This window comes from Podarcis tiliguerta (assembly GCF_965153285.1).
Source record: "Podarcis tiliguerta genome assembly, chromosome: 13".
Taxonomy (NCBI): domain Eukaryota; kingdom Metazoa; phylum Chordata; class Lepidosauria; order Squamata; family Lacertidae; genus Podarcis; species Podarcis tiliguerta.
The window spans coordinates 48,437,540-48,464,829 of record NC_139546.1 but is presented as its reverse complement, the minus strand read 5'-3'; the positions used below and the strand labels follow the sequence as shown (position 1 = coordinate 48,464,829).

General features: G+C 45.4%; 1 protein-coding gene across 11 annotated transcripts; it reads left to right on the top strand.

The window, feature by feature from the left end:
* LOC310663044 (uncharacterized protein) lies at positions 1–27,062 on the top strand. Of its 11 annotated transcripts, none has more exons than XM_083410599.1 (9): positions 1,047–1,531; positions 1,689–1,810; positions 5,944–5,982; positions 7,984–8,292; positions 10,289–10,588; positions 12,161–12,268; positions 12,766–12,797; positions 13,028–13,090; positions 14,283–14,814. In XM_083410599.1, the coding sequence occupies exons 2-9, from the start codon at positions 1,786–1,788 to the stop codon at positions 14,430–14,432; spliced, it is 1,026 nt and encodes a 341-aa protein (XP_083266725.1). In that variant the 5' UTR covers positions 1,047–1,531; positions 1,689–1,785; the 3' UTR covers positions 14,433–14,814. The 11 variants fall into 11 exon arrangements, with proteins under 11 accessions (XP_083266720.1, XP_083266726.1, XP_083266725.1 ...); XM_083410598.1 differs by having other exon boundaries at positions 1,681–1,810; XM_083410594.1 differs by lacking the exon at positions 14,283–14,814 and adding an exon at positions 20,325–20,428 and having other exon boundaries at positions 1–1,810.
* Positions 27,063–27,290: the final 228 nt, after the last annotated feature.

Here is a 27,290-nt window from a genome sequence, read left to right as displayed (position 1 = left end):
GGCCAAGCTTCTCTACCTGTCTGAAGAATGGAGAACTTCAGACAAGCAGTTCTGTGGGCTCTGTTGCCTCCTTGTTAATTCCTACAGTTACAAGAGGTACACCTGAACCCACACATGTGTACACCATTGTGTAGATCCATTGTGCACTCTTTAGAAGAACAGAACCTTTGTTAAAAAAAATGCATGTATACCCTTAACCCTTAGGTCTCTAATAACTTGTCTCAGCAGGAAGTGGAACAAAGATTGGTTTATTACACGGAAATGAAAGAGGAAGATTATATGGGTACTGCTTTAGACACTGAGGTTATGACTACGTGGGAAGCAAATAATCATTCCATACATATACACACCTTAGTCCTAAAGAATGATAGACTCTTCAACTACCCAAAATCCTGGACAGTAAGCATAGCCATGTGGCACCTCCCTCCCCACAGAAGTGCATCTGGGGCCTTCAATATGCAGCTTCCGGTATATGCTAAAGACACACCTTCTTTGCCTTGCTTTTGACACTTGAGGTGTGTATTTTTAGGTGCTGCCTTATTTCTGTGATTATTATTATTATTACTGCTCTTATTTATTTCTACTGTGCCATCCATGTACATGGCACAGAGCAGAGAAGCAAAATATGACACATGAATACAACATCCCTCCTCCCCAGCACCGTGATTGGAGAGTCCCACCAGTATCCCTCCATCTCATTAGAAGTTAGACCTGCCAGTCACAAAAGTTCTCCCTCCCCCTCTCCTTCTCACTGCCTTTTGCTCCTTTTGCAAGCTTGGTTTTGCTCCTAGCAGACACACACTTCAGATTAAAATAGGGAACAGGCTTCAATAAAATATATTTAATAAAATAATAAAATGGGGAACAGGAGCAAGGGCATGCATGCCAGCCCAGTGCTCGGTGCCAGACATCCCTTTGCAAGGTTGCATCACCCAACCAGTCTCTTCTGTTAGGTTGTGGGTGAACATATCAGACGATGCAGCGATTCTTCAAACAGCTCTTGTTTATTCATAGGCCAGGACAGAACTGGACCGAAGGGTTCAGTCAGCCTGCTTATATAGAGCTCCAGTACAATGTAACTGTAGCAACTTTCTAAGACTATCCAATCACTGAATGTCACTTTCGATCCCTTATTTGCATAACTATCTACAGTATCCCCCTGCTGGCCCAGGGTGAGAACTTCGGTACATAACATCTTCCTTCCTTATTGAGTCCAGAGGGGGCTTCTACTCATGGCATTTTGAATGAGAATAACACCCCCGTGTGTGACAATGTCAGCTTCTGGGATTCCCATAGGGGTGTCTGGTTGGCCACAACAAAAGCAGGACACTGGACGAGATGAACTCCCTGGCCTGATCCAACGGGACTCTTTTTAATTCGCGTGCCCTTGCTTTCTCTTTTGAGTTTGCTGCTGGCAACCGCTGCCGGCTTCCGCTTTCTCACTTCTAAGCCCCGTGTTGCTGCTTTATAGGTCCTTCAAGCTGTTTGCTTGCAACAGAGGTCAGGTGAAAGCACAGCCAGGACGGATGTGGTAAGCTGCCCTATATAGCGTTATAATAAAGCCTTTGGTGTTTCCAAGGCCTATGAGCTGAGCTGCAGGCCTGGCTGGGGGTATGGCTGCAATGCTTGGGGTGGGACAAGGTGGTGACAATGACATCATTCCTACTTTGCTCTTTTGAGTCATACAGAGAAGCGGTGAAGTCAGTGAGGGGCAGTTCACCCTAGTTTGGGGGAGAGGAGGCAGGACAGTGGTTCAGCAGAGGACTCAAGAGAAGCTGACGGAGGATGGAGTTTGCTGCTTTAGTGACAGGTTTGGGACCTCTTCTCTTTCTGCCCACCTCAAATCTGAATTCCAACGTCTGTATTTTCTCATGCCCTCCCTTTGTCACTGTGTTTCTTCCCTATATATTTTTTCTTCTTCCTCTAGTTTCTCTCCAGATCTTTCTCCCATGATCAGCTTGTGCAAAATCAGCTTGGCTTCTGTCCTTGCCGGCCTCCTCTGGAGTACAACCAAGAGAGGGTGCTGCTTTTAAAAGCATTATTTGCTGCAACTCTTCTGCAAATAGCCCTTGGAAACAGGCATAAATGGGAGGGGTGGATTTTTTTGCAGTTCAGTAACCTTCCCTTCCTTGATTTCTGTTTGCTTTTCAGCTGCTGAAGATGCAGACAGGGTAAAGGTAAAGGTAAAGGGACCCCTGACCATTAGGTCCAGTCGTGGCCGACTCTGGGGTTGTGGCGCTCATCTCGCTTTATTGGCCGAGGGAGCCGGCATACAACTTCCAGGTCATGTGGCCAGCATGACTAAGCTGCTTCTGGCGAACCAGAGCAGCGCACCGAAACGCCGTTTACCTTCCCGCTGGAGTGGTACCTATTTATCTACTTGCACTTTGACGTGCTTTCAAACTGCTAGGTTGGCAGGAGCAGGGACCGAGCAACGGGAGCTCACCCCGTCACGGGGAATCGAACTGCCAACTTTCTGATCAGCAAGTCCTAGGCTCAAAGTCCTTTAACCCATAGCGCCACCCGCGTCCCTTGTAACCTTCCCTTCCTTGTAACCTTCCCTTCCTCGATTTCTGTTTGCTTTTGAGCTGCTGAAGATGCAGACAGGGACCAAGCCTAAAAATGTTGCCCATGTTCCTTTGTCCCTCCTCATCCCTCTAGCTGAGTTACTCATGAGGAGATGAAGTGCCATATTGTAACTGCACTTTCATAGACCACATGCACTCCCTTTTCATTTTTGCCCTGTTAAATACTACTCTTAATATTTATTTATTTTACAGGGTTTATATACTGCTTAGCCACCGAAGCCTCTTAAGCAGTTTACATAAAACAGCATAAAATGTACATTAAAAATACTGATAATCTCAGTCAGCATTTACATGTTGCAAAGCAAATACAGTGTTACAAGGATGTTTGGGTATAACATTAAGGTTCTGTTTATCAAAATTTCAAAACACAAATATAGCCAGTAGTTTGAAAAACAATAACTATACCCAATCAAATAAAATTAGTTGTGAAAATACATGTCTGGGTAGGCTTGCCTAAACAAAAAGGTGTTTAGCAGGTGTTGAAAAGAAGCTAAACAGTCTTGCATAGCATCAATGGTCAGGTAAATTCCAGAGTTTAGCTGCTGCTGCACCAAAGGATTGATTCCTTGCCAGAGTGGAATGAACATTATGTGGCAGTTGTTAAAAGTGCTAGTTCTTAAAATCGGCTAGTTGTTATGCCTGAAAACAAACCTTAACTACTGGATTCTTTTGCCCCATCTTTTTGTGCCTGCCAAACAGCCGTGTCATGCTTATGATAATATTTTATTATGTTGTTAATTGTGCTGTTTTAAATGTGCATTTTATATTTGCTGATCCATGCAACGGTCATCTCCAGGCTTGACTACTGTAATTCGCTCTACGCAGGGCTGCCCTTGAAGCTGTCCCAGAAACTCCAGCGAGTACAGAATGCTGCAGCGAGGCTCCTCACGGGGTCTCTGCCATGGGAGCATATTCACCCAGTGCTTTTCAAGCTGCACTGGCTCCCGGTGGAGTACAGGGTCAGATTTAAGGTGCTGCTTTTGACCTTTAAAGCCCTTCACGGCCTAGGACCCTCATACCTACGGGACCGCCTCTCCTGGTATGCCCCACGGAGAGCCTCAAGGTCCATAAATAGCACCACCCTAGAGGTCCCGGGCCCTAAGGAAGTTAGATTGGCCTCAACCAGAGCCAGGGCCTTTTCAGCTCTGGCTCCGGCCTGGTGGAACGCTCTGCCTCATGAGACCAGGGCCCTGCAGGATCTGATTTCTTTCCGCAGGGCCTGTAAGACAGAGTTGTTCCGCCTGGCCTTTGGCTTGGAGCCAATTTGATTCCCTCCCTCTCTTTCTTTTTTCTTTTCCTTCTCCTCCTGCGATGAGGCTACATTTTAATATTTTAATGTTACATTATTTTAATGTTGTATTTTAATTTTGTTTTTAAGTTGTAATCATTCATCTTGTTTTTATCATTGCTTGTAAGCCGCTCTGAGCCCGGCCTTGGCTGGGGAGGGCGGGGTATAAATAAAAATTATTATTATTATTATTATTATTATTATTATTATTATTTGACTTCACTTAGCAATGTGGTGGGGGGGGTTGAAATGTTTAAGATTTATTTTTTTTGTTAACTTTGTTAAATATGTATTCTGTAGTTGACCTCCTTTGTAATGTTTTATTTTGAAATTTTTAAGATAATATTTTAGTTTTCTGTTAATTATGCTGCTTTGACTGTATACTTTATATTTGACTTTCTTCAGATTGTTTTATTGATGTTTTAGTATTCTGTAAACCGCTTTGAGATTTTTCTTTAAAATATAAAGTGGTATAAAAATGAAATTTATTATTATTATTATTATTATTATTATTATTATTATTATGTTTCAACAAAACAGGTACAATTAACAACAAGGAACTCCCAGCCCTTTTGGGGGTGAAGCCTGTCCAAGGAAAGTCTATTTCTAGAGATAATATGCCATAGAGTTTTCAATATTTTAGTTATCTCAAGCTATCTTGCCATAATGCTTGATGTGCATCTGGCGGTTGATAGCTTTGCTCTTTTGTAGCTATATACAAAATTTAAATGTTCCATTCCACATCAAAGTTGTTGGTCCCACAGTTGTTGATGTGTTCATTCTCCTTTGCAGTCAAACTTTCCACTAGTGCTAGAAACCAAAGCTGTTGCTACCAAATTTCACACATAGCAGCAGCACAAGTTTTCCAAAACATTGTAATAGCCAATCTTGCAGTTATAAATATAAATGGAAGTAGTTCCTCATAAACTTCATAATGACATCCATAATTAAAAATGGAAAGTAGAACAATCTGAGGTTGCACTGGGATATCTTGGGATGTTATTGCACCAGCTTCTCCAAAGATTTTTTCCCCTCCAGAATGGTTTAATATTGAGACAGTCCCACCACACATGTAATTATGTTCCTCCCCATATCCAGCAAAGAGGAGATTTTGACATGGGTGTGGAGAGACTTTTACAGTTTTCCAGCCCTGTATTTTGTTGATCTGTCTCTCTGCCACTGGAGGCTCTGTCTTCAAGTGGGTTTATAGCAGGTTATTTGCAGGGACATGGGTGGCGCTGTGGGTTAAACCACAGAGCCTAGGACCTGCCGATCAGAAGGTTGGCAGTTTGAATCCCCACGAAGGGGTGAGCTCCTGTTGCTCGGTCCCTGCTCCTGCCAACCTAGCAGTTCAAAAGCACGTAAAAGTGCAAGTAGATAAATAGGCACCGCTCCAGCGGGAAGGTAAACAGTGTTTCCGTGCGTTGCTCTGGTTCACCAGAAGCGGCTTAGTCATGCTGGTCACAAGACCCGGAAGCTGTCTGTGGAAAAATGCCAGCTCCCTCAGCCTCTGGAGTGAGATGAGCGCGCAACCCCAGAGTCGGTCACGACTGAACCTAATGGTCAGGGGTCCCTTTACCTATTTGCTAAGCCATGTTTTTCTTTGGGGGAGCATTCCTGTAAATCAAAGCACCCTTTTCCTAGGACAGGCTCATCCTCTGCCCCACAGCTAACTGGCGGCTTAGGTGCTTGTACTCTCCACCTTCTACACACACACAACAATCGGGCTCTTTTCTACCCTGGCAGGCACCAGGAGTAACACAGCAACAGATTGGGGCTGCAGGCTAAGGGACCTGGAAGGCAGCGCACAGCATGTTCTCACCCTGCTCCCCTGCTCCTTGCTTCATTTCGTCTTCTTCATTCTTCATTACTTTCATTTTCTCATCCAGTCTTTCTCTCTGCCTCCATGTGTTTTGCTGTTCAGTCTCATTCATTTAAGGCCTTTCCATTCATTTTCATGTCTGCCTGCCTGTGGGTGAAACTGCTTTGACCATCCTTTACAGGCATCTGAGCTTTTATCTGGGATATATTGTCATCATCCTCAATCTCTTTCCTTTTCGATTTCAGTCTCATTCTTGGTTCTTTCCTGGATGGTGCCCACTGGAGGTAAGAAGAAAATCAATTCATCCTTGCAGCCGGCGTCAGTAACTTTTGAAAGCCCCATGGGCACATTTGGATTCTTGTGAGTGCTGCAGCTGCCACCATTTCTGGTTACTTCTTTCCCTATACCGTAAAGCCCCTCACCTAAAGACAGAAAGAGAAAACACACGCCCTCACCTGACTTTCCCTAGTTGAAAATCAGATTCAGTAGAATTAACCTGAATGTTGAAACCTACTGTTTTGGAGGACAGGGGGTGGGCAGGTGTGGGGGACTCCCTGGTCCTGAATGGGGTAACTGTGCCCCTGAAGGACCAGGTGTGCAGCCTGGGAGTCATTTTGGACTCACAGCTGTCCATGGAGGTGCAGGTCAATTCTGTGTCCAGGGCAGCTGTTTACCAGCTCCACCTGGTACGCAGGATGAGACACTATCTGCCCGCAGACTGTCTCACCAGAGTGGTGCATGCTCTGGTTATCTCCCGCTTGGACTACTGCAATGCCCTCTACGTGGGGCTACCTTTGAAGGTGACCCAGAAACTACAACTAATCCAAAATGTGGCAGCCAGACGGTCACTGGGAGTTGCTGCCGAGACCTTATTACACCGGTCCTGAAAGACCTACATTGGCTCCCAGTACATTTCCGAGCACAATTCAAAGTGTTGGTGCTGACCTTGAAAGCCCTAAACAGCCTCGGTCCAGTATACCTGAAGGAGTGTCTTCACCCCCATCGTTCAGCCCAGACACTGAGGTCCAGCTCCAAGGGCCTTCTGGCAGTTCCCTCCCTGCGAGATGTGAGGTTACAGGGAACCAGGCAGAGGGCCTTCTTGGTAGTGGCGCCCACCTTGTGGAACACCCTCTCATCAGAAGCCAAGGAAATAAACAACTATCTGACTTTTAAAAGACATCTGTAGGCAGCCCTGTTTAGGGAAGCTTTTAAAGTTTGGTGTTTTGTCGTGTTTTTAATATTCTGCTGGGAGCTGCTCAGAGTGGCTGGGGAAACCCAGCCAGATGGGCGGGGTATAAATAATAAATAACGATGATGATTATTACAAAGACCAAGGGTAGTGATCAGACTACACAAAAGAATTAAAGTCATGGCATGACTGCCCGTCTTGCTTCCTTGCAGAAATGGGAGGAGAGGAGAATTGACTTCTGTCTCTGCACATGTTTTAGAGAGCAAAATGTGTCCAAAAGCAAACCATGACAAATAGATGTGTGGTTTGAGGAGGGGGGAGAGATCTGCATTTATGGAATGGGGCAGATATAAATGCTCTGTGAAATATAAGCAAGGCACTGTTGCATTGTAAGCACATTAACTCGTCCTTTCTAAAATGCAGGTATTTCCAGGCTCTGTACAAGTCTATTGTAGAGAGAGAACACAGACAACAGGGGGAAATGAAGGTCAACAGATTAAACCAGGATGTGACTGAAGATCCCCATATCAAGGATCTCCCCCAAACCCACTTTCCCACCCAGGCAGTGGCGTAGCGTGGGTTGTCAGCACCCGGGGCAAGGCAAGTAATTTGCGCCCCCCCCCGCTGCACTGTCCCTCCCCCAGATAGTCCCTCGCTCTCTCTCCGCACCGCACCGCACGCCTGGCACCCTCCCCTCCACAGTGGGCGGCGACCCGGCGGCTCGGATCGGATTCGCACAGCCAGCACTGCAGTGAGAGAGAGTGAGTGAGCCAGGTAGGGGCAGAGAGCTGCGAGTGCGAGCGCCCCCCCCCCGATGTTGCACCCAGTGCGGCCGGCCCCCCCTGCACCCCCCACGCTACGCCACTGCACCCAGGCTCCAAATATCCTATCACTGACAATGCCTTGTGCTGGATTCTGACCCAGAATACATCTCTGCTTCTCTCTGATACCAGAACTAAAAACCGCACACAGCTAGGTTTGGTGCTCGGCTGCAAATATTTGGGGTTTAGAGTTCAAGAAAGAGGTCAATGAAAAATTGGCTGGAGGAGGAGGTCCAAGGGAAAGATGTAAATTGGCCTCTCCTTTCCTTCCCCAGGTTATCTGACGGTTCCACCTCCACCAGCGCCCAGGCTGACCGCTTCTCCTGCAAACACCACCTTTGTCAGAGGAGAGAAAGTCCAGTTTATATGCCACCAACCAGAAGGGCATAAGGGAGAGTGGTTCTATTTCTTTAAGGCCACCAGAAAGGGTCAGTGGTCCGAATATAGAATAATAAACCAGAGTATCTTGGAAGTCTCCACAATGCATCTGGAGTCAAAGGAAAGGTTTGTGTGTTCTTACTGGAGGAAAAACAGGGAAGGAAGGGAGTCTGCAAAGAGCAACCAAATTGTGCTCTCTGTTGCTGGTAAGAAGCTTTCTTCTTGTGAATGAATTACTCTCTCCCCAGCGCCAAAGGCCAGCCCCATCTGGATGTGATGAAAGTGTGGAAAGACACGAACCAGAATGTTGTTGCTTCCTAGTAGCTCAGGGAGTCACACCTGGAGAAACCTGGAGTTTGGCATCCCTCTATAAAATGTGGGGCTTCTGCGGCATGTAGACAATTCTAAATGTAAACTTTGTGTTGGTTTTTTTGTATCTGGTTTGAAGGAAAAAAATACTAGCTAAAACAAAAGGAGAATTCGCTGGATGCCAAATCCAGGTTTAGGGCAAACACTCTTTGGTGAGAGAGCCCCGGCAGAGATTTAAAACCACAAAATATATAGCAAAGTAAAGCATGGAAATATAGGCTCCCTTTCTAAGATGCTTCCAAAATTTACCCGTTTTGCTTAGCATAGAAAGAGGCCACAGACTTGGCGAGTTAAAAATGGTTTACTTACAAACTCTTTGAAGGTCAGGTTCAAGTGCTTTTCCATACAGCAGTAAGAAAACACAGGCCATAAGACCTAGATTTCAAAGTGGAGAAAGTTTTGATTTATTTGTATAGAAGCACAAATATAGCTTGCTTGAGCCATGTGGTCTAGGCTTGGAGCATCTAGCTTAGACCTCCTTACTAGTACGGTTCACATGGTGGAATGGGAAGAAAATGGCTTTCCTCCTAAGGTGAGGGGGAGTGACCTAGCTAAGCTTGGCAGGACAGCTTACTCTATGGTCTTAACCCCTTCATGCATTAATTAGAGTTAAGCATATTGATTATATGAGGCTGATTGTCCCACACTTTGACCAGTTTATCAAGGCTTCCATATATGAAATTGCTTTTGGACAACTTTCATTTCTATGATAACAGGGCATTTCATCCTTTTTCTTCTTTCTTTGGCAATCGCTCATAGCCAAGTAAGATTGTTTTCCATGAACACAGTCTTAACAGTGAGTCCCTTAATGACTGTGGAGGCCAATTCTGGATCCACACGTCCTTCCACAGTGGGGACATAGGTTTCCGGATGGGGGTTGATCATGGTGAGGGTTTGCCAAACGTGCCTTCCTCTTAGCTCGTTTCTCCCTTTTGTCCTGAGTTCGGGTGTCTTCAAAACCCTTGACACCTTTGGTAAAAGCTGTTCTCCAATTGGAGCATTCGCAGGCCAGTGTTTCCCAATTGTTGGTGTTTATACTACATTTTTAAAGATTTTCCTTGAGAGAGTCTTTAAACCTCTTTTGTTGACCACCAGCATTACGCTTCCCCTTTTAAAGTTCGGAATAGAGTAGTTGCTTTGGAAGACGATAATCAGGCATTTGAACAACATGACCAGTCCAACGAAGTTGATATTGAAGAATCATTGTTTCAACACGGGTGATCTTTGCTTCTTCCAGTACACTGACATTAGTTTGCCTGTCTTTCCAAGTGATATGTAAATTTTTTCGGCGATACCATTGATGGAATCTTTTGAGGAGTTGGAGATGGTGTTTATAAGTGGTCCATGTTTCACAAGCATACAGCAAGGTTGGTAGTACAATAGCTTTGTAAAGAAGCGTTTTGGTTTCCCTGTGACTGTCCCGGTCCTCAAACACTCTGCACTTCAGTCGGGAGAAAGCTGTGTTTGCAGAGCTGAGGCAAAGCTGGATTTCGGCATCAATGTCGGCCCTTGTGGAACTATAACTGCCCAGGTGAGAAAAGTGATTGACATTTTCCAACGTAACACCGTTAAGCTGGATTTGTGGTGCTGCAGAGGGGTTGTTTTGTGCTTGTTGGTGCAGCACTTTGTTTTTTAGGATGTTGAGCGATAGGCCAAGCTTTTCGTAAGCTTCTGCGAAGATATCTAGGATGGTTTGGAGGTCATCTTCTGAGTGTGCACACACTACGTTGTCATCAGCATATTGAAGCTCCATGACGGAGGTTATGGAAGGGTATTTCATCCATTTATTCCCCCAGCCGACTGGTTTGTTTTTTCTCTTCCTTCCAACCCCAGATTTCCCACTCCCTGCCACCCTTTCCCTGAACCCCCTGAACCCTGTTTACACCCATGGAGAACAGATTACCCTGCTCTGCTCAGTTCCTGATGGGCGGGAAGCAGCAGGATACACATTTTACAAGGAGCTACAAGGTCAGGCAACTGAGGAGCTTCCCCGTAATGAGTTGATGGTTCCCCTTAAAGCTTTGCGTGTTGGTGAAGATACGGCCGGGAACTACAGCTGTGCATATTCCATCAGATTAGAAAATAAGGAAATCCAGTCTCCACGTAGCAACATCATCTCAGTAGTAATGGAAGGTGAGCAAGTTCTGTATTTTTTCCATTATTTTTAAAATCATTTTTTAAAAAATCACTGAGATACAGTGGTACCTCGGGTTACATACGCTTCAGGTTACAGACTCCGCTAACCCAGAAATAGTACCTCAGGTTAAGAACTTTGCTTCAGGATGAGAACAGAAATTGTGCAGCAGCTGTAGGAGGCCCCATTAGCTAAAGTGGTGCTTCAGGTTAAGAACAGTTTCAAGTTAAGAACGGACCTCCGGAACGAATTAAGTACTTAACCTGAGGTACCACTGTATAACAATTTAGCAACAACTCCATCTGGATTTTCCATAAATATATGAATGAGTGAGCAAAAGATGGTCACTGCAGGGGGGATGTGAGAATCACCACCAATATTGTAGGGTCTCAAACTCCAGTTTTGGGGGTGGGACAGTGGGAAGATTGTTCTCTGGCTGATTCTAGATTCATTAAAAAAGATATTCAGGAAACATAATTGACCACAGGACTGGAAATCAACAAATCAGGATACTAATCTCAAACCCATGACTCTCATACAGCTGTTTGACCCAGTTATATTACTTCCTGTTAAAAACCAAGTAGACCACAATCTATTACAGTGGTACCTCGGGTTAAGAACTTAATTCGTTCTGGAGGTCCATTCTTAACCTGAAACTGTTCTTAACCTGAAGCACCACTTTAGCTAATGCGGCCTCCTGCTGCCGCCACACCGCCGGAGCACGATTTCTGTTCTCATCCTGAAGCAAAGTTCTTAACCCGAGGTACTATTTCTGGGTTAGCAGAGTCTGTAACCTGAAGCGTCTGTAACCTGAAGCGTCTGTGGTAGCACTGTATTCGTTTTAAACTTCTGTACTCCTTTGTGGATGAGTCTACCAGAATCCCTTCCTTTTTCTGATGCCAGCAGTGAATCCTTTCCCTAGAGTCAGTGGCGTAGCGTGGGGGGTGCAGGGGGGGCCGGCCACACCGGGCGCAACATCTGGGGGGGGCGCTCGCACTCGCAGCTCTCTGCCCCTACCTGGCTCACTCACCCTCTCTCACTGCAGTGCTGGCTGTGCGAATCCGATCCGAGCCGCCGGGTCGCCGCCCACTATGGAAGGGAGGGTGCCAGGCGTGCGGTGCGGTGGGGAGAGAGAGCGAGGGACTATCTGGGGGAGGGACAGTGCAGCGGGGGGGGGGGCGAAAATTACTTGCCTTGCCCCAGGTTAGGGGGCACAAATTACTTGCCTTGCCCTGGGTGCTGACAACCCACGCTAGGCCACTGCCTAGAGTGGTGAACAGAGAAGATTTCCTGCACGTTACTCGCTCAGTCAACAGGAACTGTGAAAAGTTCATAGGGGGCCAGAGTGGAAAAGTCTGACCCCGGTTACTGTCCAAGAGACCCTTTTCATTTGGACAAGCATTGAGAAGCCGAGGGTGTGCTTATATTGTTTTCCCGCGAGGGATATTGTAAAGGACTTTTCAGAACTTAATGATTTTCTGAAAGTGATATTTCCTACCTGACTTGGGCCTTCAAGAACAAGACTGATTTTTTTTTTAAACCCCTTATCCTTTCTGATTTCGTTTTCTCAGATTCCTCTCCATCGCCAGGTCCATCGCTGCTCTATGCATGTTTGGCTGTCCCATTTGTCATCCTGATGATTTCACTCGCTTTTTACTGCAGATGGAAAAAGACTGGTGGTAAGCGATGAGGGTTGGAGGTTATCTCTTTGCATTTCATAGCCTGAAATTGGGGGCTTTTCCACACTTCCCCACTCTCTGTCCTGCTCTTTCTGGACACTGGGCTGTGCTTAAAAGCTCTATGTCTAAGCCCTTTTTTCCCCTTTTGCCCCAGAGCTTTCCCTGCAGAAATCTGCTCTTTAAATCTCAATCAGAGCAAATGGCTATCTGCAGAAAACTCAAACGGATGTTTGTTCCGATTGCTAAAGAGCAAGTTTTCACAGGGAAAGCTCTGGAACAAAAAACACACAAACTTGGACACAGAGATTTTAAGCGTGGAGCTGTTCCTGGAAAGTAAATGTGGATAATCTTGTTCTGATGGGCGGGGGGGGGGGGAGAGAGAGATTTGTAGAGGCTGTCTGGTCCTCTGGTCTGAATGGATGTGAGTTTGCAAGGCAACGGCCAGCAGGGGTGACAATATTATACATTTTCACTCTTTTGCTCTCTTTCTTTGGAAGCAGTGAAATGTTGGGGGAAATCTGAGCTAGAATCATAGAATCATAGAGTTGGAAGAGACCACAAAGGCCATCGAGTCCAACCCCCTGCCAAGCAGGAAACACCATCAGAGCACTCCTGACATATGGTTGTCAAGCCTCTGCTTAAAGACCTCCAAAGAAGGAGACTCCACCACACTCCTTGGCAGCAAATTCCACTGTCGAACAGCTCTTACTGTCAGGAAGTTCTTCCTAATGTTTAGGTGGAATCTTCTTTCTTGTAGAAGAACAGGAGGAGGAGGGACCACGTGATCTTGGAACACTGGAGCCCCAGACAACACCCAGTCAGGTAAGAGGTGAGATTAATAACCATTCCATCCTTAGAAAACGGAACAACAACCTTTGTGGAACATCCTGCCGCCGCAGGATATGATAGTGGCAATTATTATGGACAGAATATTAGCCGATTTCATGGACAGAGATGTCCATGAATAGTTATTAACATTGGGGACCAACTGGCAGTTCTGTGTCCAAAGACAAGACATAAGTTTGTCCTCTTCATAGCTGCTTGTGAGCGTCCCAGGGGGCATTTGACTGCCTGGTGTTAAATGGTGCGTGTTCGTAAGGTAGGCATAGGCAAACTCGGCCCTCCAGATATTTTGGGACTACAAGTCCCATCAACCCTGACCACTGGTCTGTTAGTTAGGGATGATGGGAGCTGTAGCCCCAAAACGTCTGGAGGACCGAGTTTGCCTATGCCTGTTGTAAGGGGATATTTGCCAGTGCACACTCAGTGCTCATCCAAGGTTATGAGTAATTGGATACAGTGGCGTAGCGTGGGGGGTGCAGGGGGGCCAGCCGCACCGGGCGCAACATCTGGGGGTTAGGCTTAGGGGGCGCAAATCCATAGGTTAGGGGGCGCAAATCCACGGGTTAGGGGGTGAAAATTACTTGCCTTGCCCCGGGTGCTGACAACCCACGCTACGCCACTGATTGGATATGAATACAGACTGTGACCTGGTGTAAAGCAAAATACACAAAACTGAGCTAGAGCAGCCCTTGAGCTGACTTAGCAGGGCAGTTCTGGATTATCAAAAGGTGCTGGCCATTGTTTGGCCCGCCATACCAAATAAATCCAATTCCCTGGGTTCCTTGAAGACATTTCCTGAGTGCTGAAAGTTTGTTATTGGAGTGAAATTCCCTGATCTGGACCTTGTGCAGTGTGGAAACAAATTAGCATTACCACAAGGATGTTTTACTGCAAAACTGTCTTAAACTAGTTACAAGATAAAATGTCGACAAATACAAAGTAACACATTGCTCTAAACAACTAGCAATGCGTTCCTGACTTCTTTAAGTCCTTAACATAGGCCAAGAACCATGTAAACATTACATTTTATTCACATTTAAATCTTTAAAACGGAATCCCTTTGTATTTGTAAAGAAACTCTAAAAAGTGGAAGAAAAGCTTCATTCTCAACGGGCCCTTTCTGGTTTAATTGGTGAGCAACGGCACATTTGAGTTTCTTCTGTTTTCACAGGGCTCAGGTGCCACCTATGCCCTCCTCCCCTTTTGTTCTGCTGCAACTTCCTCAGGACCAGTGATGGAGAATGAGCTCCAGCCGGTTGAAGAGGAGGGGCTATTGTACAGTGAGATTCTCTTTCCACCAAACAACAGAAGAAGAAATTGAAGACAATTGTAGAGGTTTCTGGTCAAGTTGGGTCCTACGTTGCTAGCCAATTGGTGGGTTGCACTGAGGGATGTCTGACAGGGATCTTGATTGTCATATCAAATGCCAATGTTTTGTGTAAACTGTGTCTGGAACTATGCAAGACTTGTTAAATCCTCAGGAATATCACACCTTGGCCTGCCTGAGCCACAGTAACCCCACCTTAGGTGTGGGTTATAGTATATTGTGATATAGTAATTTCCGACTGTTTGTAGAGCGGATGTCCTCCTTCACACCACAATTTTTGTTGTTGTTTAGTCATTTAGTCATGTCTGACTCTTCGTGACCCCATGGACCAGAGCACGCCAGGCACTCCTGTCTTCCACTGCCTCCCGCTGTTTGGTCAAACAGAGATGTTTCTTCTTGGTTCGGGGTCTCTCTTGCCTCACGATGAGGGGAGGGAACTCTGTTGCAACAAAAAATTAAAGATCTACCTTGCTTTCACTGCCTCCTGCCTCCATCCATTCATCTCTGACCGATCAGGGACTTAGGGGACTCAGTCCCTTGGGGGATTTGGGCAGCAAAATCCAACCACCCCTATTTTTTCTATGTCTCTGTTAACAAGGCCTAGTACAAGACACCCCACACACACACCCCACACACAATGTCTCGGCATGATGCGAGGTGAAAAGTTGGTTTTCAATTTTTCAAGTCAGCTGCATGCAGTTTCTTCCTTACTTCCAGGCCCACGCTGCTGTCAATTCTGAAGAAGCTTTTGTGGGTGAGGGAGGTGAAGCCGCAAGAGGCCTGGATGTGGTTAGCTGCTGTTGACAGTGTTAAACAACATCTAGGCTGTCTCCAAGGCCCCCGAGCTGACTTGTGCACAGGGGCCGGTAGCGCCGTGTGGGTGTGTACCTGCCCATACATTTCCTGGCTTGGTCTTTTGGGTTGGGAAATAATAGAATCGGGTATGTCTAGTTTGCAGTCTTTTTTGGGCAGAAGACAGTGATGAGCTGAGGAACCAGCTTTCAAGAAACACTGAGCGAGCATGGCATCTGTGACATTGGTGACAGGTTTGAGACCTCCCTTCTCTCTCTCAGGTGGAAAACTCCCCACCTGTCGATATCTCCCCTCCCCAGTTCCTCATGTCTTTTCTCTTCTCTTCTTTCCTGCCAGTCTCTCTCCTGACCCACCTCTGGGGATCGGCCTGTGCAGGTAAAGTTGACTTCTGGTTCCTGCTATGACAATTTCAGCCCGTCTTGGCTAGGTGGTGCAGTTAGGAATCACGCCTTAAACGACTGGAGACAACTCTTGCTCATTTAGCAGCTCTGAAACAGGTAGAAATCAACAGGTGGAGCTTTCCAGAGCATGTTGATTAGCCTATCTTCCCCTTTTGGATTTCTGCCTGTTCATCAGTTGCTAAAAGCAGAGAAAGGGACTTTGCAGGAATAAGGTGGGACTCTCGATAGCGGCAGCAAATTCAAGGCTGCAAGCCACTGCCTTCAGTGGGTCTTCTCCACGTGTGACTAAGATTGGAGACAACCCATTAACTCAAATTAACACAGAGCAAACTAAAAGAAGATGTTGTTGTTGTTTAGTTGTTTAGTCGTGTCCGACTCTTTGTGACCCTGTGGACCAGAGCACGCCAGGCACTCCTGTCTTCCACTGCCTCCCGCAGTTTGGTCAAACTCATGCTGTTAGCTTTGAGAACACTGTCCCACCATCTCGTCCTCTGTCGTCCCCTCCTCCTTGTGCCCTCCATCTTTCCCAACATCAGGGTCTCTTCCAGGGAGTCTTCTCTTCTCATGAGGTGGCCAAAGTCTTGGAGCCTCAGCTTCACGATCTGTCCTTCCAGTGAGCACTCAGGGCTGATTTCCTTCAGAATGGAAAGGTTGGATCTTCTTGAAGTCCATGGGACTCTCAAGAGTTTCCTTCAGCACCATAATTCAAAAGAAAGAAGTTACTGGCATATAATTTATGGTTATCATTATACCATAAATTATTATACCATAAATCAGAACCAGCTTTCTTTATTCTGTATGAAAAAGGTGTCAGACGGTGGAGTTTCATATTTGCATTTCCCCATTGCTTTTCTGCAAATATAATAGAGATTACAAGTTCTTTGAGACAGCTGAATTGAGATTTAAAAACTTGTACACTCTATCTTAATTTGATAAGGCACTCGCCTTGTGTGTAAAGAAAAGGAAAAATAAAATAACGAAACAGATCCTGTACTTAGCAATGTCAACTCGGAGAATGGTGGAATGAGTTTAAATAGGATGGAATGAATCATGGGGTAGATGGGGGATGTTACCTCTGATTTTTTCCCATTCCAATGGCTGATTAAAAAGCTCGTTTCTATTGCTGTATAATTAAGGCAAGTAATGCACTAATTGCACCCATTCCTACTCTTAAATCCTTGTGTAAGAATAATAATAATAATAATAATAATAATAATAATAATAATAATAATAATAATTTATTATTTGTACCCCGCCCATCTGGCTGGGTTTCCCCACCCACTCTGGGCGGCTTCCATAGAAACAAAAAATACAGTAAAATCTATAAGTCTATAAATAGAAGGGGAAGAATAATCCAGAAACTGAATGTGAAATAACTAAATCCAAAATTGCTTGCAAAATGACAATTTTCAACCAAAAAGAACATTTAAAGCCAGAATCTGGGAGGCGGAAATGAGGGTGTGGGTGGGAATGAAGTAAAACTGAAAAATGGGTTGGGGAGGTGAATGGAAAAGTCTTTTTCACACAAAGAGGCCTTTATTTGAAAGGCTGGTAGTGGAATACATAAACTCGATAAAACTGGCCCATTACAGAAATTATATATGGTGGTGGATAAACCCAACTGCCCAACCTTGGGCTAGTCTTTTTTAACGATTAGAGTAAATAATTAGCATAAACATCTAATTTCATTTCCAAATGTCTCCTAAAGTTGTATGAGAGACGGGCAATCTGCCATTTTCAGTTGTTTTTTTTTCATTTTACCAATCTCAAATTCCCCATGTTCTCACATCCGGCTTCTGATGTTTTTAAGTCCTCGTGAAAATTCATCAGCTTTAAAGTGTGAATTTCTCGTGATATACCCATTCTTATACAATTTTGCCTAACATACACATTTCTGCAGATGAATCTTCTCCGATATAATGCATTTTTGTATGCTGTTTTCATAATATATATACCGGGTGTCATCAGCATACTGGTGACACCGAACCCTCAAACTCTGGACAACCTCTTCCAGCAGTTTCATGTAAATGTTAAATAGCATGGAGGACATGAAGGAAGGAAGGAACAGAACAGCTGTAAAACAGGGCCTCCAGTCCCACCCCAACAAGGCAGCCCAGGAGTATACCATGGTTGATGGTATCAAAAGTCCCCAAGAAGACACATTCTCCCTGTCTAGTTCTCTCTAGGCATTGTTCAAAGATAGTGTTATAAGGGGAAAAAACCTGCTCCTTTTCCCTTATGGGGTATCCAAGAGCCCGTATAGAGTCCTTACGTGGGTTCCCTATTGGTAGGAGAAAATTACAGAGGCCAACCAGAGTATATTGAGAAACAAAGCGGCTAGTAAGACTGATCTTTATTAAAAACTGTTGCAACAGTGTCCCCACTCACCACATGCAGAAGGGACCCAGAACAATGGTATGCAAGCCCTTATATAGACTTTTGAAACTGCCCACCCTGTAGCCAGAGACCACTCCCAAAATACCATGCATACATCACAGAAGGAGGCTGTGATCCTCCTTCAGCAGAAATCCTATTTGCCAGGATATCTGTTACTGGTCACTGATAGCATTACCTGGGCAGCCTGGCCATTCTTTTGTGATGTTTAATACTTTAATTCCTGAATCCAGGTCACAGGCTCACCCTATGAGCCTTTTAAGACAGGATTTGTAAGCGAAAAGAGAATGGGAAGGCTTTCCCCATTTGCCTCCCTTACGGCAGAGGAATATCTGAGGTCATTGGGAAAGTCAAAATGGCTTCAGGATTGCTCTCTGATGCTATTTCAGACACATGGTTTATATGTGTTTGCCTTGTACATTTGTGAACATTTGTTTTATATCTGAGCTCTTCGAATTCTTATAACAATAGAAAGAACAGAAACACAGCAGTAAGTCGAGGCTACGTTTTGAGTGATTGCAGAAACCACACACACCACAATAGTGTTGGTCTGGTTTGAAGAGTGTGGCTGGTGTGGCTCCTGAGCGATGGAGTCTCTTAATAGTTCAGCTAGTAAAGTCGGCTTCCTTGTGTTCCCTTTTCTATCTGACTGTAAGCCTCAACCCAGCGACTGACTTATGGGAACATTTTGACTCATGGGTGCAGTGACACCTTTAGGTAGGGATGGAGAAGGCCCCTGCCTGAAATCTTAGAGAGTTCATGTAGACAACACTGATCAAGGTGGACCAATGGCCTAACCAGGGAGAAACTCCATTTCGCTTGGATTTTAACGAGAAGTTCCCTAATTCAGACCCACAGAGAAACAGGGAGCGGCTGGCTTGGCACCATCCTGGTCCTTGCCTGGTCTGCCCTCCCAGCCGGCAGGTGTGTGTGCTTTGTGCTGCAACAGTTTGTTTGACCTTTGGAATACCCGGCTGCAAGTAAAAGTGTTTGTGCTGTTCACAGTATGGGTTACCGTTTGATCGCTGGCTGGGTGATTGCAGATTGGGCGGGCTGTGGCCTTATGATACAAAAGTGCCTAACGTTAGCAGAAATTGCTTGCCAAAATTGGTATTTTAGTCCAAACGGCATACAGAAATGTGTTTTCTGGGGAGAAAATTGCACGAAGATGCTGATGAATTTTCTATGTTTTTATATAGTTTTATTAAATTTTCTGTTTTACAATTTAAAATACTCATTTTACATCCTTAAGATATCAATGACTTCCCTTCTTCTCTTACCATGGTTCATTTTACATATCATAAATTCCTGCATATTTTGCAAAAACTATACAATTCAGTATTCCATTACTGCATCCATCAAAATTTTACACCGTTGAATTTATCTTAATGCTGCCGGCGTTTTCAGCTGTACATAATTATTTCCCATACATTCAATAAATGTTTTCCAATCTTCTCTAAACGTATGTTCTTCTTGTTCTCTTATTCTATATGTTAAGTCTGCAAGTTGTGCATACAATGGTACCTTGGTTCTCAAACTTAATCCCTTCCAGAAGTCTGTTCCAAAACCAAAGCGTTCCAAAACCAAGGCGAGCTTTCCCATAGAAAGTATTGCAAAATGGATTAATCCATTCCAGACTTTTAAAAACAACCCCTAAGACAGCAATTTAACATGAATTTCACTATCTAACGAGACCACTGATCCATAAAATGAAAGCAATAAACAATGTACTGCAGTCACACAATCAATCAATCAGTAGCTGAACTGGGTTCCACACAGTCACAAAAACAAAACAAAAAGAGCCACAAAAACAAAAAGGCAAAAGAAAGAGCAAAAACAGACAGACCTCAGCGTAACACTCAAAATGGAGCACGTTTGGCTTCCAAGAAAAGTTCGCAAACCAGAACACTTACTTCCAGGTTTGCAGTGTTTGGGTTCCAAGTTGTTTGAGTACCAAGGCGTTTGAGAACCAAGGTACCACTGTATTCTGTCAACCTAAGTCGCCATTTTTCTTTGGTTGAGACCTCGCTCATTTTCCATTTTGGGGCTAACAAAACACGGGCTCCAGTAGTGGCATACATAAATGCTGATGGATTTTCATGAAGTTTCTTAAAAAGCGCACTGTGAATTCCTGTAGAAATGTAGAGAACTAGAATAATGAGAAAGAAAGTAAAACCGAATCTGACAAGTCCGTCTATCCTTAGGCCTGACAGTTTCCTATGTGTATTTCCTGATCCATTCCTCCAACTTTCTCTGTGTTCCTTCCCTTTGTTCTCAGGCTACCCTCCTCCCCCCAGATTCTCTGTGTCCCCCAAACAAGACATCTACAGAACTGGCGAACTGATAAACTTCACGTGCTCCGCTCCTGACCACCGTAACATATCCGGAGTCACCTTTTTCAGTCACCAATGGATGCTGTATTTCCAGAAGCTTCCGCCCTCTGGGGGGGCATTCACACATGCCCTGCGCCTGTCGCCCCAAGACAGCAGCGAGTATTCCTGTACCTACAATGTTATACAAACGAGAGAGCAATCGCAGGGAAGCAACTCCATCCATATTGCAGTGATGGGTGAGGCCTCCTTTTTTGGGGTACATCTTTCCCATTCGATCTTTTTATATGAAGAAAACACTCCTCTTTTCTTCTGTGTTTTGTTTCAGCAACACCATCAGTATATGTAATATTAATAATAATAATAATAATCATAATCATAATAAAAAACTTTTATTTATATCCCGCCCTTCTTGGCTGAAGCCAGGCTCAGGGCGGCTAACATCAAATATATAACATTAGTATGTCCGAAATAAAACATGTCCATGCCACCATGGATATGAGAGAAATAACAAAGGGAGAGGAAGGGAAGTTTAAAATTTACTCATGAGTAGGAATTCAGGGAGATGTTTTAGAGCAGCGGATCTCAACCTGTGGGTCCCCAGATGTGGTTGGACTACAACTCCCATCATCCCTGACCACTGGTCATGCTGCCTAGGAATGATGGGAGTTGTAGTCCAACAACATCTGGGGACCCACAGGTTGAGAAAGAGCCTAGGACTTGCCGATCGGAAGGTTGGCAGTTTGAATTCCCGTGACGGGGTGAGCTCCTGCTGCTCGGTCCCTACTCCTGCCAACCTAGCAGTTCGAAAGCACGTCAAAGTGCAAGTAGATCAATAGGTACCGCTCCGGCGGGAAGGTAAACGGCGTTTCCATGCGCTGCTCTGGTTCGCCAGAAGCAGCTTAGTTATGCTGGCCACATGACCCGGAAGCTGTACGCAGGCTCCCTCGGCCAATAAAGCGAGATGAGCACCGCAACCCCAGAGTCGGTCACAACTGGACCTAATGGTCAGAGGTCCCCTTTACCTTTACGTTAAGGACACAACAGTTCATGACCAGTGAAAAAGGTCCCTTCTCATTTCCTACTCCCCAAGTGTGATGTTCTCAGCCTTCCTACTGTAAGACCTTTCCGTTACATCAGCAGAGGGGTGAGGCTTGTCTACATCTTCCTGGAAGCTTTTGTGTCAGTACTTCCATGTTCCCCATCTCCTCCACTTCAGTCCCCATCATTCCAAGCAATAATGATTCATACTGGCCCCAAACCCACAAACTCTGTCCCTCAACTTAGGCAAAATACTGGACTGCCCCAGTCCATCTATGTGGACCTCAGCCTCAATCATTTTGATTCAGGAAGACAGGAAGTTCCCTTATGCTGAATCATGTGGGAAGGTTGTGGGTAGCAGGAGATCTTTTTGATTAAATATTATCCTTCCTAACTCATGCTGGTTAGTTTATTCATATAGCAGAGTACATCCCCCTCTTTACACAGCAGGAAGCGCCCTGTAGATTCGTTAGAATCTCTTAAGTTCTATTATTCCTGGTAAGGCCCCTTTGATTCCCTCCTAAAAGAATGAAGACACAACAGTCTTCTTTTTAAAGCAATGAGAAGTTTACTCACATTCAGTTCACAGTTGGATCCCTGAAGGCAGGCTTTAGCTTAGAGTTACAGAAGAGGGTTTGAGTTGGTTCCATATGGGAACTCATCCCACATGCTGCTGGCTGAGGGGAATGCGAGGGATTGAATCTAGGACAAGCAGATAGATGTTCTGCCACTGAGCCACAGCTTTTCCCCATCTTAACCCCCTCTCCTTTGTGGCTGGCTCCTTCAGATCCTCTTCCTCCTCCAGTACTGAAAACGGACCCTCCGTCCAGAGTGGTGAACAAAGGAGACCCCTTGCTCCTCACTTGCTCAGTCAAAGGAGGCGGCGTGGAGAAAAGATTCCATTTCTTCAGGGATGGTGTTGAGATGATCTCCGACAGCGGTGGGTCCCTGTGGTTCTCCAGAGAACATGGGGGTGCCTCCGCAGGTGTGTCTGTCAACATCCTGAAGGCTAAGCTCAACCACACCGGGGAATTTGCCTGCAGGTACGAGGAAAAAACGAGCAGGGGGTGGATCGTCTCTCCGTGGAGTCAGAAGGTGTACCTCACAGGTGAGTGGTTTCCAACTGGTGGCAATAGTTGGGGGTTAGGGTCTGCTTTAGCATTGGGACCCTCCCCCCTTTGATGTTTGAGTTCAAAGCCCCCCATAGGCTTTGTGGGATGTGATCCATGAGAGGCAGTCAAGTACAACATTCCTTGAAATGCTAGAGAAGACATGCGAGGGGATGTTTGGTCCAGCCAGTCGAAGCTTCCTGGTCCTCCTGTCTGGAGCATCCTTCCCTTCGCATGTGATAGAATGTGGGTGTGACCTAACCTGTCCAGGTAACAAAAGTACAGTGGTACCTCGGGTTACATACGCTTCATGTTACATACGCTTCAGGTTACAGACTCCGCTAACCCAGAAATATTATCTTGGTTTAAGAACTTTGCTTCAGGGTGAGAACAGAAATCGTGCAGCAGCGGCGCAGCAGCAGCGGGAGGCCCCATTAGCTAAAGCGGTGCTTCAGGTTAAGAACAGTTTCAGGTTAAGAACAGACCTCCGGAACGAATTAAGTTCTTAAACCGAGGTACCACTGTACGGGTCACACAGCAACGTTTGCCTTTTTTGACTTCCTTCTACATTTGACCAGCTTTTAGCTAGGACTGCTCTGCTAGCAGAAGCACTGGGATTATTCCCCCATATGGGGTAGATCCACATGTACATATTTGTAACTAAGTCTGCCTTCAGGAATCCAACTGTGAACTGATGTAAGTAAACTTCTTTGAATAAGATTGTGGCGTCTTTATTCTTCTAAGAGGGATTCAAGGGAACTTGCCAGGAACATACAATTCAATCCGAAGACAGAATGAATTGTATAATAGCGAGAGGCTCACGCGAGCCTGCAACCAGCTATCTGCTGTGCATGTAAAAAGGGGGAATGTAACTCTGCTAAGTAAAGGAACTTGAAGGGTAAGTTAGGAAGGATATTAATAAACAATATATCCTCTCCTGCCACCCTGAACATTCCCACAGCTGGTGGGGTCCAAAGGAAAGCAGAGCAAGACATTTGACACCAGCTTGGCTGCAGGAGTTGCTGGAAGGAGGAGTACAAGGCCCCATCCAACTGCCTTAGGGACTCCTTAGGGTTTCTTCCTGAGCCTTTTCTTCTCCCCAAGATATTCCGCAAGGCAGCGGAGGTTGAGGGTCAGAGTCCCCTGCCCAGGTTGATGAGCCCCACCTGCCCCTCACTTCTCTCTACAGCATGTGCTGTGGTTCCCCGTCTGTGGAATGCTCTCCCCAGGTAAGTTTGACTGGTGCCTTCATTATACACCTTTTGGCACCAGGAAAAACGTTCCTTTTTAGCCAGGCCTTTGGTTGATCTGTTTGACATCCCATACCCTTTAAGATGTGGCTCTTTTCTGGGGTGTGTGTGTTTTTATTCTGATTATGTATGTTGTGATCTTTTCTGTGAACCTTTGGGTATAGGGTGGCATATAATTTCAATAATAATAATAATAATATGCAGAAACCGCCTTCTTGACTGTCGGACCCACTATTTGGAGCCTGTCTTCACATGTACAGTGATACCTCGGGTTACATACGCTTCAGGTTACAGACTCCACTAACCCAGAAATAGTGCTTCAGATTAAGAACTTTGCTTCAGGATGAGAACAGAAACTGTGCTCTGGCGGCACGGCGGCAGCAGGAGGCCCCATTAGCTAAAGTGGTGCTTCAGGTTAAGAACAATTTCAGGTTAAGAACGGACCTCCGGAACTTAACCCGAGGTACCACTGTACTTTAATTTGCAAATAATTTAAAAAATCCTATTTTATATTAAAACAGTCATTATAAACAGATGGCGATATTAGCTTGTATGATCACTGTGTTTTTAACTTCAGTGAATTACTATTATTGTGTCTTCAACAGCAATGGCTACAATGGAGCCCCCCCCCCCCCCCCAATTATTCATACCAACAGCTAAATACCCTTCTTTCCTTTCTGCAGTTTGGGCACCAAATTCCTTTTCTCCACCCCTGCTATATGCATGTTTGGCAATTCCACTGGCGATCCTGATGGTCCCTCTTGCTTTTTACTGCACGAGAAGGAAGAGAGGTAGGTGATGCTCAGGATCGTGGCCCTCTCCTATCATTTCCTATTAGGGGGGTGGTGTTCTTTTCTGCGTCACGAGAGTGGTGGTCATGGAAGCAGTGTTGGTTAAAAGCAAGCATTTATTTTGTCTTCCTTCATATTTGATGTGGTTAGGGTGTGGGAGGGAGCCTTGCCTGTGTCTGTCCTGTGGAACTCCCAGCCACAAGAGGTTTGTTTTCATCATCACCATCTTTCTTCTCTTTTCTCTCTTCATTTCCACTATGGAAGCGTTGGAATCCGAACAGGAAAACAGGGAAGAAGCAAATTCCGAGTACCTTGAAATGTTCAGCGCCACTAGGAAGCCTCAGAGGTAACGGCAACTAATGCTAGTATAATACTGATGTGATGTGTGTGTGCCTTCATAATTTCTTATTTATTTAAAGCATTTCTTCCAAAAAGGGTTCCTAGACTGGCCGACCAAAATATCAGTGGTCGTGGCACACAAGGAGGAAGGGAGGAGCGAAAGAGCCAGCTCAGGCAGCAGTTCAGTTCTTAAAGTTTTGAACACAGTTGGAGGCGAAGAGCACCCACAAACCATGCAAGGAGTTTCCGGAAGGGAGGAAAACTTGAACCCAGAGCCTGGCAACCTGGAAATGCAGGAGAGACTTATCAGTCAAGAGAGGGACAACGTCCTGTTGGCTGGGAGATAAAAGGATGAAAGGCGACTGGAGGAACAGGCAGCGGGGTGTGTCCCAGGCAGAAAAAGGAGCAAGAGACCCCATAGGAAGAATAATAGAATTGTAGAATTGGAAGGGACCCAATGGATCATCTAGTCCAACCCCCCTGCAATGCAGGGAAATGCAGCTGCCCCTTACGGGGATCAAACCCGCAACCTTGGCATAATCAGCACCACGCTCTAGCCAACTGTGCTATCCAGGAAGAAGGACTGATTGGACAAGTTTGGGGGTGGCAGATAAGGGGGGCGAAATACATTTTTAAAATTTTTTTTAAAGTCCAGCAGCACCTTGGAGACCAACTAAGTTTGTTCTTGGTATGAGCTTTCGTGTGCATGCACACTTCTTCAGATACACTGAAACAGAAGTCACCAGACCCTTATATATAGTGAGAGGGTGGGGAAGGGTATTACTCAGAAGGGTGGTGGGAATGGGTGATTGGCTGATAGTGGTAAACAGTCGACACCTATCAGCCAATCACCCATTCCCAACACCCTTCTGAGTGCTCCCCCCCCCCCCCATTTCTATTTAAGGAAATAGAAACTGAGATATGGAATTGGCTGCTACAGGATGTGGTTTAGATGCCTTTTGAAAAGAGGTACATTTGTGAAGAATATTCTGCCAAAACATTTTAGTCATGACAGCTAAGTAGATCTTCATTGTGCAGAAGCAGTCTACCTCTGAATTGCTGTGCACTGAGATAAGCAAAAGAAGATGGCCTGTTTGTGAGTTGCCCAGGAGTGTCCAGCTGGCTGCTGTCAAAACCGGATGATGTGAACCTTCAATTTGCTGCCAACAGCCTTGGGGGATCATCATTCTTTGAACATGTCCCTCAATTTCCTTCTCCTTTTCAGGACTCAGACACCGTTTGCTACCTTGCCGCCCCCTGCTCTGCCTCAGCCCCCAATATCGCAGTCATGGATGGAGAGCGGAGCCAAACCGGCCGAAGACCAGGAGGAAGGTCTCTACAACAACATTCCCCTTCAGGGCAAGAAGAGAGCAGAACGATACAGAGATTCTGAAGAGGAATGAGCCATTGGGGAGATTAAGATATTCAGATGGGGATTTACAACCAGGGAGATGGGGTGGAAGGGGTCAGGGAAGAGGGCAGAGTTCTGCCTTCCCCTGCCTATTCCAGCATACGGCGTGGCTCACTTTCTGCAGCACTTTCCTCAAGAGCAGGGGTCAGCACACTCTTTCAGCAGGGGGCCGGTCCACTGTCCCTCAGACCTTGTGAGGGGCCAGGCTATATGTTGAAGGAAAAAATATGAACAAATTCCTATGCCCCACAAATAACCCAGAGATGCATTTTAAATAAAAGCACACATTCTACTCATGTAAAAACACACAGATTTCCGGACCGTCCGCAGGCCGGATTTAGAAGGCAACTGGGCCTTTTCCATTCTCATTTTGATCTTCTGACATATCCAAGTACAGCCCCCCCAATCACCCCCTGACCATTGACCATGGTGGCTTGGACTGATACATTTTGGTCCGACAACAACTGGAAGGCTACAGGTTCCCCCAGCCTTGTTCTAGGTAGAGGACAGAGGGCCTTCTTGGTAGTGGCGCCCTCCCTGTGGAATGCCCTCCCTTCAGATGTCAAGGAAATAAACACCTATCTGACTTTTGGAGGACATCTGAAGGCAGCCCTGTTTAGGGAAGTTTTAAAGACTTGATGTTTTTATTATGTTTTTAGATATTCTGTAAACTGCCCAGATGGGCGGGATGTAAATAATAAAATTATTATTATTATTATTATTATTATTATTATTATTATTATTATTATTATAGCTAGATGTACCACTGGAAGTTTATGTCCTTTGGCCTTGCTTGAGGTTAATCCAAGGATACAATCTGAGAGACTACGTGTTCCAACATAGATGCAAAAATGCGAGAGGTAGCAGCAGCAACAAATTTAAAATACGCTCTCAATACTTCAGCCAACCAGCAGGTGAAAGCAAAGAGTCTCTAATAGATCCTTCTGGTGTCTGAAGCATCAGCTAGTCAGAA